Genomic DNA, 13643 nt, shown 5'->3' with positions numbered 1-13643 from the left:
TGGCAAAGCCCTTCTGAATAAACAAGGCGCTGTTTGCCCTCGCCCGGGGTTTGGCGTCGCCAGCAGGCCCACAGACGGTTCCTGGTGTGGCGGAGGTCACAAGTGACCACTGTCCTGCTGGGGGGAGGGATAACACAGCTGGTCACCAGCCCGGACCTCAGGCCACCTAAGCCCACGGCCTCCACTTTCCTGACGGGGCTGTCTTGGCTGAGTGCAGGCCCCCAGCTTCGCCCGCTGGTGGGGGAAAAGGCGGTTGTCCCTAAAAGGTCAAGACTTGACAATAACTAGCAGCTACCCCAGGCCAGCTTCTTGCTCAGTCACTCTAGAGAGCCACCAAGTTTAGCCCAGAGCCCAGCCTGAGGCCGACACTCTGTCCACCCGCAAGCCCTGCCAGGGTGGTGTGGGAGCGGGAGGGGTGTCACCTACAGAAGTGAACCGGGAGAGGAAGGACATGTGGTCCCACTATGGCAGCTCAGTGACCTTCAACCACAGAGACAAGGGTGGCTCTTCCCTGACAATACCGTCTGTTTAAAAAAAAATAATAATAAAGATTTTATTTATTTATTCGATAGAGACCACAAGTAGGCAAAGAGGCAGGGAGAGAGAGTGACAGGGAAGCAGGCTCCCTGCCGAGCAGAGAGCCCGATGCGGGACTCGATCCCAGGACCCTGGAACCACGACCCGAGCCGAAGGCAGCGGCTTAACCCGCTGAGCCACCCAGGCACCCAGTACCGTCTGTTTATTAAAAGTCTGTGCTGTTGCCAAGAGGCAGAGGTCCAGAGAGACCGTGGGAGTTTGGGGGCAGCTCCAGCAGGACGGGCCCAGGCTGGCGGGGCGCACACTCTGCTGCTCGGCATCTGTGGGAGCAGCTGCTGTCCTCACCGCTAGCTGCTGGTCCACCAGGAGAGAAGGCCCAGGCCCGGCTCACTGATGGATCCCTGCGGGAGAGAGAACGGGCACATTCCATCTGCCTTCAGGGCTTAAGCCACCTCGGGAGATGAAGGGACCAGTGGAGCCAGCACACACCAGCCGAGAGGATGGGGGGACATCAGGGGCCACCCCAGCATGCCTGGCTGGCACCTGGGAACACAGGCCATCTCCCCTCTCGCGCCCCAACCTCTCCTGAGGCCTCTAAGGAAAGCGCTGGTTCTCTAAGGGCATGGCCTCTGATCTCAAGGCCTCAGCTAGATCGGTTCCCTTCCTCGCCCCCAGGCCCTGCCCAGACATGCGCACCGGCAGGCCGGGCCTGGACATGCTCTCAGGAAGGCCCAGTGACCCTGCGCCCCAGCCTCCAGACACATGTGGGGGAGGGGGTGCCCCTGGCCACCCAGATTTTGACAAAGCAAACCACCCGCAGCATACATTATCAAGGAAACCCTACTAGCAGGGCCCAGAAATGTGTCCCACTTCATCCTGCATCGCTGTCACTTCATGAGGGTAGACAACCCAGGGAAGCCCAGTCAAATCTAGTCGCGGCTCCCCTGCTACCCTGGGCACACGCCTGCTCGGTAGGGGAGCCCGACAGAGGGTCACCCCTCCCTCCCTGCAGCCCCACCATCGTGCCTGATGCACTCCCAGCAGCCTTGTCACCCGTGTGGGCTCCATCCTCTGGCCGTCAGGAGCCTGTGGCTCCCAGTGTTGGGCCGTGCCTGGCCTCTGACACAAGATCCCTAGGGCGAGGTGACAACACCCCAGGGACCTGCGCCCTGACCCAGGGGAAAGGCCCCAGGCTGGGAGCAAGTCAACACCCCCGGAAGCCGCTCCCGGCCTGGCTTCTCCAGCCCCCCCGCTGCCCTCCGTCTTGGCCACGGTGTCAGCGTCTCACCACAAGCGTGTATGGAGCCTCCTTCTTTGGCAGCTCCTCGCTGGACGCCGCGGCCTCGGCCGAGCTGGGCCCCGTGGGGGACGTGTCCACGAAGCTCTCGTCCACCACCCGGAAGCGGATCTCCTCGCCGGTGTCCATGTACAAGTCGTGCGCTCCCTCCTCGGTCTCATACTCCCACACCCACACCTGCTCGGCCTCGTCGCTGGCGGGGGCGCGGGGTCAAGGCAACAACCAGGTGGGAGGGGGCCCACGGGTGGGGGGATTCCTGCCCCTGGGGAAACCCGATCGGGGAGATCACCCTGGCTGGGGTGTCGAGGAGAGGCGGACCCACGCCACACGCGAGCTGCCAGGCTGGGCAAGATCCGGGCCGCGGAGGGGGGAGCGGGAAGTCTGGGGGGCACAGGCTCCCCCACCCAGCCCCACGGCCAGGTGGGCACAATCCTCGGCCCCAGAGCAGGAAGGAGGCGCAGCAGCAGAGCGAGCCCCACCTCTCGAGGCCTCTTGCGGCCCGGGGTGTGCTCCCTGCTGGGTCTGACTCGGCCCGTGTGTCCTCTCGGGGCGGCTGCCACGCTTGGAGCGGCTGTGCTCGGGTCCCCCCGTCCGCAGAGACTGTGGCAAGGCCTGCCCTCGCGGGGCTGCAGTGAGGGGGGCAGGAAGCAGCGCACCCAGAAGGTGCTTCCCGCGGGACCGCCCGGGGAGCCTGGGAGCCGGCCGGAGCAGGGCTGTGTCCCCCGCACGTCCCACCCCGCAACCCTTCCCGCTGTGCCCTGAACACGCAGCACAAGGAGCTTCCCGGTGTTTGGGAGGACAGCACGGCAGACGGAGGGTCACCCGCCTGCGGGCCCACAGCCAGCGCGAGGCCCAGCCGGCCAGGACCGGGTTCCCTGACAGGCCCTGGCGTCCCACGCAGGCCGGCCTGAGCGCACCTGGACCTCCCGGCAGAGCCCACGTCCTCCCTCAGCCCACACCGCGGCGCCACAGCGCCCTCTAGTGGCTGTCATGCGCAGGGTCGTGCCCCAACCCCTGGGAGCCAGGGCCCCTACTGGGCCGCAGGGGACACAGTCCTGACCAGATGGGGTCCCGTCCAGGGAGCATTCTCAGCGAGGGCGCCCCAGAAACACACACCCCAATGCTGCTGGGCCAGGGCTGGGGCAGGGCAATGGGGGAAGCCAGCAGAGGGGAACAACCCAGCCCAGGACCAGGCAGTCAAGGCCTTCAAACCATGTTGTCCACACAGCAGGGAGCGAGTCAGGGCAAACCTCCCCAGGGCGGGGATCTCCGAGATGATCCCTGAGACGACAACCTAAGCCAAGCAAACAGCACACACGCTACAGAGCCTGCGCTCAGACGGGCACCGGTGTGGGACGCCACGGGAGCTCCCACGGGGGCACGGGCAGGTCAGCACCACACATGTGCAGGCCCGGGGGTGGGGGCGGACACACAGGTCAGCAGTGTCAGATCACAGGCCCCAGGGTCACCCCAAGGAGCGGGAATGTCCTTTGGAAAGACCTGAGCCCCCCTGTGACCCACTTTAACCTTGGGAGGATACAACTTGGCCGGCTGCTGCAGCGACTCAGGGGGAATGAGGATGTCATCGAAGAACCCTAGAGAGACTGGAACATGTGAAGAAAGTGACAGCATGGGACCAGGGCGGTTGTCGCCATGGAAATCTGAGCCCCCCACCCTGCTCGGAGCCCCGCGCCTCTGCCTATGCCTCTCAGCCCCGAAAACCTGCAGCGGACACCACACAAAACAGGGGCCAGAGGGTGCCGGGGACCCCGAGCCCCCTGAGTGCTCGCCCCGAGGTCCTGAGTTATGGCCTCACGGTGAAGCCCAGAGCTGGCCGAGGCCTTCCCTGAGCACTGAGCACGAGGGGGCTGCGTATCACCCTCCCTCCCCGGCTTCCCTGACAGTGTGGAAGCTTCTGCATCCGACCCCTCCCCTGACCTGCGGCCCAGCACAGAAGCTGAAGGCAGGCCTGCTGGTGTGACCACTCGCCCCAACGTGCTCCCAGCTTCGTCTGAGGAGTTGGGGCCGCCGTTACCGTGCACTCCCTCCGGGCTGCAGCCTTTGATCTTGCCAATCAGAATCTCATCCAGGAAGGGATGGAACACCACGTAGCGAAAATGGACTGGAAGTGAAGGCAGAGTGTCAGCGCCGAGCCGGCAGGTGAGGGATGGCCGCTTGGGGAGGCCCCGGCTTCCCATGTCGACCGCACTGGCCAGACCCGGAGGCCCTGCGGCTAGCTGGGAGTCTGCTACCCAATACCCCTGGGGGTTCAGACCCACCAGCGGAGCTGGAGGGACCCACACGCTGTCCCCTCAAGGCCACGGTGCGGCCCCCACAACAGGCCAACAGCAGTGGCCCTGTACGGAGAGCTGGCCCCCAAGCCCACCTGACAAGTCACTCCTGAACCCAGATTCTGGGCCGCGGATGACTCCAAAGTCAGCTCGACCCTCCCTCTAGACTCACTCCCTTAAATTCTAAAAAGGAGAGAAGTAACGGGCAAAGAGAGCCAGGTTCAGGATCAAGTTCGCCGTCTCCCTCTGATGTGAAAGTTTGCCCCAGGCACAGCTCTGATCTGGAACAGAAGTTTAAAATGCCCTGAAATGGAGGGGGCCATGGGGAGGCAGAGGCGCGGGGCCAACAAAAATGCCTGGGGGTTCTCATGCCCTGCCTTTGGTGGTCCCCACCCAGTAGACCCCCAGGAAGATGTCAGGTCAGGTCCATGCCCACATCACAGACCCCCAGGACATGGCAGAAGTCATTGCCTCGTCACTCCTGCCCCTGACACCCCCAAAGGGGTGACCAGCTCTGGCCTGAGGAGAACCGTGAGGCCACGTCCTGCCAGTCACATGGGGCCCATCGTGGCTCACCTGTGTCGGTTGTCACATGTCCCCACTGTGAAGACGGGGAAGCAGCTCCGAGGGCTGCGTCACCTGCTCCCAGCCACACAGCCCTTCCGCCCTGCTGTCCCTGGGGAAGACGCCGAGTCTTTCCAGACCACCGGACAGGGCACAAGGGGACCCTACCTTCCCCGGTCAGCTTTCATCCCCATGCAGGCTCCCACCACTGGCATCCTTGGCCGCCCGCTCTGCCCATCCTGCCCTCAGGCCAGTTGGGCCGACGGGGGCCCCCAGGTCCCCGCCAGGCGGCCTCTCTGGGGCCCCGCCGGGCAGGAAGCAGGAGGGAAGAAGAGGGGGCAGCTGCTGTCCCCGCCCTCCCGCGACGAGAGCCTCATGCTGACCCTGCAGAGAGCAGCTGGGGGCAGCCAAGAGTCACTTATCCACAGGGTGGAAAAGCCCTGTTCCCCATGTGACCCGACGTTCAGTTCCGCTTACCAAGTGCCCACAGAGCCTCTACCGAGTCTGTGCCAGGGCCGGTGTGGGCACCAGGCTTATGGGGACAGCGCAGCACGTGGGCCCGCACCCAGGGAGCTCTGGTCTGGAACCACCACACAGGGTGGCCAACCCAGGCGTCCATCGACAGACGAACGCAGAAACGAAGTGTCCCCACATAACGGAACACCACTCAGCCTTCGGAAGGGAGTTCAGACACCCGCCACGACGGGGATGAAGCTCGCGGACATCACATCACACGGAATGAGCCCGCAGAGAACCACATACCGCGTGATTCCATTTACACGAAACGTCCAGAAGGAGCGAATCCAGAGACAGAAAGCAGATCAGTGCTGGCCAGGAGCTGGGGGAGGGGAGAACGAGGAGCCACTGCTGACAGGTACGGGGTTGCTTTTTTTTTTTTTTTTAAAGATTTTATTTATTTATTTGTCAGAGAGAGAGAGGGAGAGAGAGCGAGCACAGGCAGACAGAATGGCAGGCAGAGGCAGAGGGAGAAGCAGGTTCCCTGACGAGCAAGGAGCCCGATGTGGGACTCGATCCCAGGACGCTGGGATCATGACCTGAGCCGAAGGCAGCTGCTTAACCAACTGAGCCACCCAGGAGTCCCACGGGGTTGCTTTTTTGAGGCAGAGAAAATGTTCTGGAATTAGATCGTGGGGACGGTTGCATAGCTCTGTGAATATCCTAAAAAGCTACTGAGTGGTAAGCTCTCAAAGCGTGAATTTTATGGCATGTAAATTAGATGTCCATTAAAAACAGGAGGGGCGCCTGGGTGACTCAGTGGGTCGGGCTCTCTGATCGGCAGGGAGCCTGCTTCCCCCTCACCCCGCCTGCCTCTGTGCCTGCTTGTGACCTGTCAAATAAATAAATAAAATATTTAAAAATAAAATAAAATAGGAGGCCACAGACCAGTGGGAGAGCCGGCCGGCCGAGGCCATATTGGGAGCCTCGGGTGCGCAGCGGGCAGACGGGAGCCGGGAAAGGCAGCCAGGGCGGGTCCGCAGGACCAGCGGGGGAGGACCTGCTCTCAGGTGCGGGCTCGAGCCAAGTCCCGGGAGAAGCGGGGCTGCCTCGGATGCACTGAGTTTCTGCAAAGGGCAGACACGAGATGACAGCACCTGTATGAAGTACCCCGTGGGTCGAATTCACAGAGACGGGAAGTGCAACAGAGGTTTCCAGGGCCTGGAGCAGCGACTGCGGGACAGGGGCAGAGCTTCAGGCTGGGAAGGTGACAAGGCTGGGGGTGGCCACACGGCCATGACTGTACTCGGTGTCACTGAACTGGCACGAGAAATGGTTAACACGGTGAATCTTGTATTTTACCACAACTTACAAAAAGAGAAAACAGAACAAAGCAAAGTCTGGGCACGAAGACAGTCTGCTCTGGAGCTCTGAGCAGGCGGGGGTGGCGGGGCGGGGCAGGGGGGGCTCCCCCGGGGGGCTGGGGCCAGCCGGCTTGTGGGGCAAGGGGAACACGGCACTGGTGTCACGTGCAAGTACCCTAAGTGACAAGAGCTGGGGCTGCACACCTGGGCGCAGTGTCACAGTCACGGACGCTGATGTCCTGCGAGCACCTTCTGAGAGAGGAGAAGTGATCCAGCCCAGGGAGAAGGGATACAAGGCAACAAGCAAACCAAGAGTCCTCAACGCAGAGGGGGAGGCATAGTGCTGGCGCCTCCTTCTGCGCGCCCCCGCCACAGCCCTGGGTGAGGCAGTGGGATGGTGGGCAGCAAGGACAGGGCCCAGCATGGAGGATCGGCCTGGAAGCGTGGCCATGGATCCCCACGGCAGAACATCACCCTGCACGGTGCTCCGTAACCACACGGGCTTCACGGCTCCAAGTGCTGACCCCATTTTACAGATGATGAACCCGAGGCCAAGAGAGGCAGTTACCTGCCTAAGGTCCCCATCCGGCGGTGGGGGAGGGGCAGAGCCAGAATTCAAATCCAAATCCAGGTCCATGTGACAGGCCTGACAGGCCCTAATCCTCACATCTCATTCCCGAGGAACGAGGGGGCCCAGGGCACCCTGGGGGTGTGGAGTGGGGGGCAATGAAAACCCACAGTGATAATCTTACACCAAGTGGCAGAAACAACCAAATGAAAGAACAGAATTTCCTCAATTTATAGAATTTATAACTTTTTTCTCCCAGGTTTCCTTGAAGTTCTGGTGCCTCTTACCACTCGTCCCCTGGACAACCGTCTAAGGGCAGAGGCTGGGCTCAGCTCCAGGGCACCTTTCTCTGTAAACAGGCCCCGTGGTCTTGTTTTCACGTCACCCGTTTTATTTTTCCGCAAAGTGCTCTCAGTGCGTACAAATTCAGCCTGTTTCCTGGGGCTGTCCACAGAGCACCGTGACATCTCCGTGAACTAATTACGTCTCTGGATTCCTGGACACAGACACCAGGCAGCCACACGGCACGTTCTGGAATGCTCGACATCTCTGTGCCCAGAGGCTGACCAGGACAGGCTAGGGCTGGGCTCCTGACACTTGGCCTCATGTGAGAAACCCCGGGCTCCTTGCTAAAGCGCCGGCCGCGGGCTGCGGGAACCACCTCAGAGCCCCCCGTTGCGCCCTGCTTCTGATCTGGCTGGGTGCAGGGAGGAGAGAGAACGCCCCACTCCCTCCCTGAGAACCCTAGCCAAGGGGACCGTCCCTCCACACGGTCCAGGACTGGTAACCAACCCACCCTGCCCTTCCCAGGGTGCACCCCCCTTTGCTACTGGATGGCAGTTCCTCCCATCGGGAGGCGGGGTCTCTTCCCCTCCCTTGCCCCAGCCTCAACCACGTGACCTGCTCTGGCCAATGGGCTATAAGCAGAGGCTTGAGAAGTTGCTTGTAGGCTGGACCAAAGGCACAGGTATGGGAAGATGGGGCCACGTGCTGCAGAGATGAGCCCTCCCCAGGAACCCCCTCCCCACCAGCTAGTCGGCCAACCACCGGACACATGAGGCCATCTGCCCCCATCCAGCCCGGGACAGGACAGGCTAGCCCAGAAGAACCCATTTAGAGGATCGACAGAATCAGGAGAAACAGTTCAAATCAAGGAGCCACCGAGCCCTTACTGTGTGCCAAGAACACAAGGACCGATCCTAGGACCTTTGCACATATTAATTTAGTATTCTTACAACAGTCTTGTAATATAAACTCTATTGTTAACTACATTTTATAGGCAAGGAAACAGCAGCACAGAAAGATTACATATTCTGCAAAGGACACAGAGCAGTAAGTGGCCAAGTTGGGATTTGAATTCAGAGGCTACACTTAACCATTATGTCCTAGTGCCCCACAAAGTCCCCCACCCTCAGCTAGCCTCCTCCCCAAGCGACAGATGCACTCAACTCTGCTCTCCATTTTTAATTCTTTTTTTTAATATTTTATTTTTAAGTAATCACTACACCCAACATGGGTCTTGAACTCACAGCTCCCAGATCAAGAGTCACCTGCTCTACCAACTGAGCCGGCCAGGTGCCCCTGCTCTTCACTTTTAACGCAGCAATGACCACTCCAAGTGCCCCCACCTGTCTGGCCACCCCCCAACCAGACTGAGCAGCCTGAAGGCCAGGCAGAGCAGAGCTCAGTAATAAATGAGACCAAAGGGAGCACAGGCAGAGCCACAATAGCAGAGCGACAGAGGCCGCCAGATGTCGGGCATCTGGCTCAGTCGTGTAGCGACAGACTCTTAGCTCAGGTCTGGATCTCAGGGTCGTGAGGTCGAGCAGGGCATTGGGTTCCACCTTCGGTAAGGAGTCAGCCTTTCCCTCTCCCACTGCCCCTCACACCACTGGCACATGCACACTCTCTCGCACTTGCTCTCAAATAAATGAATAAAATCCTTAAAAAAAATAAAAATAAAAAACACTCTCCTCATCCACCGTTTCTTAGAGATTCTGCCCACTGTCACCTGGTCAGTTCCTGGCAGAGTCACTACTAGGCTTCAGGTCTCCCAATCCCTAGGCCAGGATTCCCACAACCAAAAACCAAACCCCAAGAAACCCAATGCCAAAGAGGAAAGGGCAGGCCGCCCGGGTGGCTCAGTGGGTTGAGCATCTGCCTTCGGCTCAGCTCATGATCCCAGGGTCCTGGCATCAAGTCCGGCATCGGGCTCCCTGCTCAGCGGGGAGTCTGATTCTCCCTCTCTCTCTGCTGTTCCCCCACCCCGCTTTTGCTTATGGGCTCTCTCTCTCAAATGAAGAAATAAAAAAAATCTTAAAAAAAAAAAAAAAAAGGAGGAACAGGCACCCACCTTTGGTGTGCGACGCGCCATCCCCTGGGAACACGTAGGCGTCCTCCAGCTTGGTGATGTCGAACAGACAGATGCAGAGCCCCACGTTGTACACGACCTGTGTGCATCCGTGGACACACACATTGTGACAGAGGTCCAGCTCCCCAGCATGCTCTCCTGAGACCCTCACCACCCAGGGCCGATCGATTACCCCCGTTTTATAGCCAGAAATGAGCTGGGGCACCCTGAGGTAACCATGGGTCGGGGCCTCCCAAGGGTGTGGAGCTCTGGAAAGAGCGGGGTGTTTGTCACAAGGCAGATCCTGCTTACAGTGCCAGTTCCACCACCCACTGTGTGACCACCAAGGTCACTTCTCTGAGCCTCAGTTTTCCCCATCTGCAAAAATGGACCTCCCACACTGCAAGCTTGTTAAATAAAGAGAGAGAATGGATGTGAAGCCCCATGCCAGTGTCTGGCTCACATGTTAGAAGTAATCATTGTCAACCATGGGTCACTGTTATTAGTCAGGATCACTGATAACTAGGGAACCCTGGTTTAAACCTCCACGTCCCAAAGTCCCCAGATCCACGCCGGAACTCACGGCTCCGTGTCAGAGTCCTGGCTAATCCCCACTCTGCACACAAAGTAGGAGACACAGCCATGGCCACAGGGACTGCAGCTGGCAGAGTGACACATGGCCAAGGGCCCAAGACTAGGCAGACAGCATCCCATGCCCCCATCCCCACCCCCACAGTGCTCCAAACCACTGACCCGCTTCGTATCATCTTATCTGCCACCAGTGTCATCACCTCCCAATTACAGATCCTGCATACTGTTCAACGATTAGCAAGAAGCTCAGAGAACTCAGGGTCTGGGCCAGACCTCACCACAATGAGGTCTGGCTGGCTTCGGCAGCACAAGATCTGTGCCATTGGCTGGACCACGGACCTCTTCTGTGCAGCCTCCTCTCAAATGACTCAAATACAGAAGACTCATCTCGGGGCGCCTGGGTGTCTCAGTGGGTTAAGCCTCTGTCTTCGGCTCAGGTCGTGGTCTCGAGGTCCTGGGATCGAGCCCTGCGTCGAGCTCTCTGCTCAGCAGGGAGCCTGCTTCCCGCCCCCCCTGCCTGCCTCTCTGCCTGCTTGTGATCTCTTTCTCTGTGTGTCAAATAAATAAATAAATCTTTTTTTAAAAAGGTGGGGGGGTGCCTGGGTGGCTCAGTGGGTTAAAGCCTCTGCCTTCAGCTCAGGTCATGATCCTGGCGTCTTGGGATCGAGCCCCACATTGGGCCCTCTGCTCAGCAGGGAACCTGCTTCTTCCTCTCTCTCTGCCTCCCTCTCTGCCTACTTGCGATCTCTGTCTGTCAAATAAATAAATAAAATCTTTAAAAAAAATAGAAGACTCATCTCAACAGGTCACTGAAGGCCCCAAAGAGACTTCATTTCCTTCTTGGACTTTTCACAGCTTCTCTCACCATGATGCTCGCACTTCATCCCGCCACAGACTCCCCGGCCTTCTAACTCACAAAGCAGCCAGAAGCCATCCACTAAGGACTTCATGAGTTCTCTCCACCAACAGCTCCCCAGATCCATACACTTCCCTTCTATGACCTCACTCTATGGAAAGGACCGTCTAAAGCCAACCAACCTTCCTCTTGGCTGGCTCCTTCTAAGCCTATCACCTCCTGCTGGTCTATGGATAAAGACCAGTACGGCCATGATATCCTGCAGTCCCGTGCAGCTTGGTTCCTACCACCTTTCCAGTCTGCCCTGCCCTCTCTTCCTCTGCCCTGGCCACACCAGCCTCCTCCATGTTATGATGGGTGAAGTATTCCCTCCTGCCACAGGACCTTTGCACATGCTGTTTCCTTTGCCTGCCCAACTCTTCTCTCTGCACAGCCCTATCCCACCCTCAAAAATGAATCCCCTCTTCAGCATCATCTCTCAGCTCAAGCTCAAATGCCACACCCCTAACAAGGCTGCTCTCTCCCTCATTGTAGGCAGAGTTTTCCTTGTGAGAGACCTGTGAAGGCCTGTCCTTCACAGCACTTACCTCAACTTGTCATTACATACTCAACTGTGGGTCCCTCTCATTCATATCTGCTCTCCCCATACTACAGGGCAGAACCTTGTCTGATTCATTCAGTCAGTCAACAATTATGGAACATCTGCTGTGTGCCAGGCTCTGGCCAAATATGAAGGTACCATGTGGGGAAGAAGACAAAGGTCCCAGCCATCATGGAGCTGGAAAGAAAAACCATAACCATCTAAGAAGGAAAGAGTGATGCGACACAGAGTAACTGAGGGAGGGTTATTTCAGAAAAGGCAGTGAGAAGGCCCCAGACCAGCGGTCACTAAGGCATGCAGGACCTGGCACGTAAAAAGGTGCACAACCACTTTTCTGCAGGAATGAATAAATAAACCTCCTGACCGCTAACTCTAAAACACTCTGTCCATCTTCACAAAAACAGTGCGCAATTAGGCGACCATTTTTATTTCCATTTTACAAAGGGAAACTGAGGCCCAGCGGGGATAAGTGACCTGCCCAAGATTGCAAAGTAATCTGGCAGTGTGGAATCTAGCATTTCCCAGTCAGAATGGCCTTTTTCAACCCCAGTTTCTTTTTTGATTCCTTCTAATATCCCATATGCAGGGGGATTTACCCCCATCCCACCTACAGGTGAAGAAACCCAGCTCTGCGACGTTAAGCTACTTGACCAAGGCCAAGGTTTGGCACGACCAAGGCCAGGCTGCAGTGGGCAGGTGGGCAGTGCTGGGCCCTCCGGTGCCAGGGCCTGTCAGCGACCCCGTCGGCCCAGTACCTTGTTGGCCAACTTTTTGTTCAGCTCCTCCGCAATGGAGTCGTTGAGCTTCCTTTCAAACTGCCACGGGGGGATCCGCACAGTGTCCACCATCTCCACCAGGACGAACATGCCGGCCCGCGCTGGGGCCCTGGGAGCGGGAGGGTCAGTCGCGCACCGTCTGGGGCCGAACCCCCTCCGCCCCGTCCCAAACGCTGAGACACCCCCGACCACCACACCAAGGCCGGCAATAGGGCTGCGCGGTAGGGCACCCGGTGCCCCGTGCGGGGCGTGCTCAGCTTTTGCAAAGTGAGGAAACTGGGGCTCAGCGGGAGAAGCCCTTACTAGGGTGGGAGGGGTGCGAGCACCCGCCGCACGACCCCGCGCTGCCCAGCCACAAGCCACGCGCCGCGGCCACGCAGCACGCTCCCACACGCAGCCGACTTAGGGCGAGATTCCGAGTCCCGTCGCTTCCGGAGAACAGACCAATAAGAAGCCTTTTCCCGCCCCCTGACGCGGCGCGGGGCGGGGCGGGGCCTCCCTTTCTGCCGGGGCGGAGCTGACGGTCCTCCGACTGCGCTTTCTGGTTGCTAGGCGACCTCGGTCGGTTCCGGACTTCACCTGCGGGGCGGGTGCTTTACTCTCTTATTCCTGGTCTCAGGTGGTGCTCTGTGCCACAGCCAGAGGGATCCTTCCAAAAGCCGGCACGGGATGCTTAGACCCCTCAGTACCCCAGAGGCGGGAGAATTAACTGGAAAGGGGCAGGCGGAACCTTTCTGGGGGTGATAGAAATGTTTCGTATCTTCTTCTAAGGGGTGGGTTTCACAGGTGCATGCAATTGCAGAGTGCCTGGCTGGCTCAGTCGGCAGGGGATGCAACCCTTGATAGCAGGGTTGTGAGTTCAAGCCCCAAGATGGGTATAGAGATTACTTAAAAATAAAATATTTTTAAAAACCTCATCAAACTCAGCAGTTAGGATCTTTGCATTTAATTGTGGGCAGATTATATCTCAATTGAAAAGTGGCAATAAATTGGGACCAAAAAACAACCTCGGTAGTTTCCCATTAAACTAATAATAAAATAATAAAATAAATATATAAAAATAATAATAACTAATAATAAAGTCCAAAACTTGGCTGGCTCAGTTGTGGAGCTGGTGACTCTTGATCTCCAGATTGTGAGTTCAAGCCTACACCTTGGGTATAGAGATTACTTAAAATAAAACCTTTTTAGGGGCACCTGGGTGGCTCAGTGGGTTAAGCCTCTGCCTTTGGCTCAGGTCATGATCACAGGATCCTGGGATAGAGTCCCGCATTGGGCTCCCTGCTCAGCAGGGAGCCTGCTTCCCCCTCTCCCTCTGCTGCTCCCCCCACTTGTGCTCTCTCTCCTTCTCTCACTCTCCATCAAATAAATAAATTCTTTAAAAAAATAAAT

The 13643-nt window shown here is 58.3% G+C and overlaps 1 protein-coding gene across 1 annotated transcript; it reads right to left on the bottom strand.

The window, feature by feature from the left end:
- Nucleotides 1-742: 742 nt before the first annotated feature.
- POLR3H (RNA polymerase III subunit H) lies at nt 743-12647 on the bottom strand. Its single transcript, XM_032882892.1, has 6 exons — nt 12231-12647; nt 9431-9527; nt 3870-3956; nt 3375-3438; nt 1826-2027; nt 743-938 (listed from the first exon to the last, which is right to left on the bottom strand). The coding sequence occupies exons 1-6, from the start codon at nt 12339-12341 to the stop codon at nt 885-887; spliced, it is 615 nt and encodes a 204-aa protein (XP_032738783.1). The 5' UTR covers nt 12342-12647; the 3' UTR covers nt 743-884.
- Nucleotides 12648-13643: the final 996 nt, after the last annotated feature.

The sequence above is a fragment of the Lontra canadensis genome, unplaced genomic scaffold, assembly GCF_010015895.1.
Source record: "Lontra canadensis isolate GAN:19392208 unplaced genomic scaffold, GSC_riverotter_1.0 scaffold84, whole genome shotgun sequence".
In the NCBI taxonomy this organism is placed as follows: domain Eukaryota; kingdom Metazoa; phylum Chordata; class Mammalia; order Carnivora; family Mustelidae; genus Lontra; species Lontra canadensis.
Note: the sequence above shows the minus strand (reverse complement) of the source record. Positions and strands in the feature narration are given on the sequence as shown.

Excerpts from the sequence above, each read along its gene's own strand:
- POLR3H (XM_032882892.1), bottom strand. The coding sequence starts at position 12,341 with ATGTTCGTCCTGGTGGAGATGGTGGACACTGTGCGGATCCCCCCGTGG. Across the intron at positions 9,528-12,230 it reads ACAAAAAGTTGGCCAACAAG|GTCGTGTACAACGTGGGGCT; the intron begins GTACTGGGCCGA and ends GGATGCACACAG. Across the intron at positions 3,957-9,430 it reads TGGCGCGTCGCACACCAAAG|TCCATTTTCGCTACGTGGTG; the intron begins GTGGGTGCCTGT and ends CTTCACTTCCAG.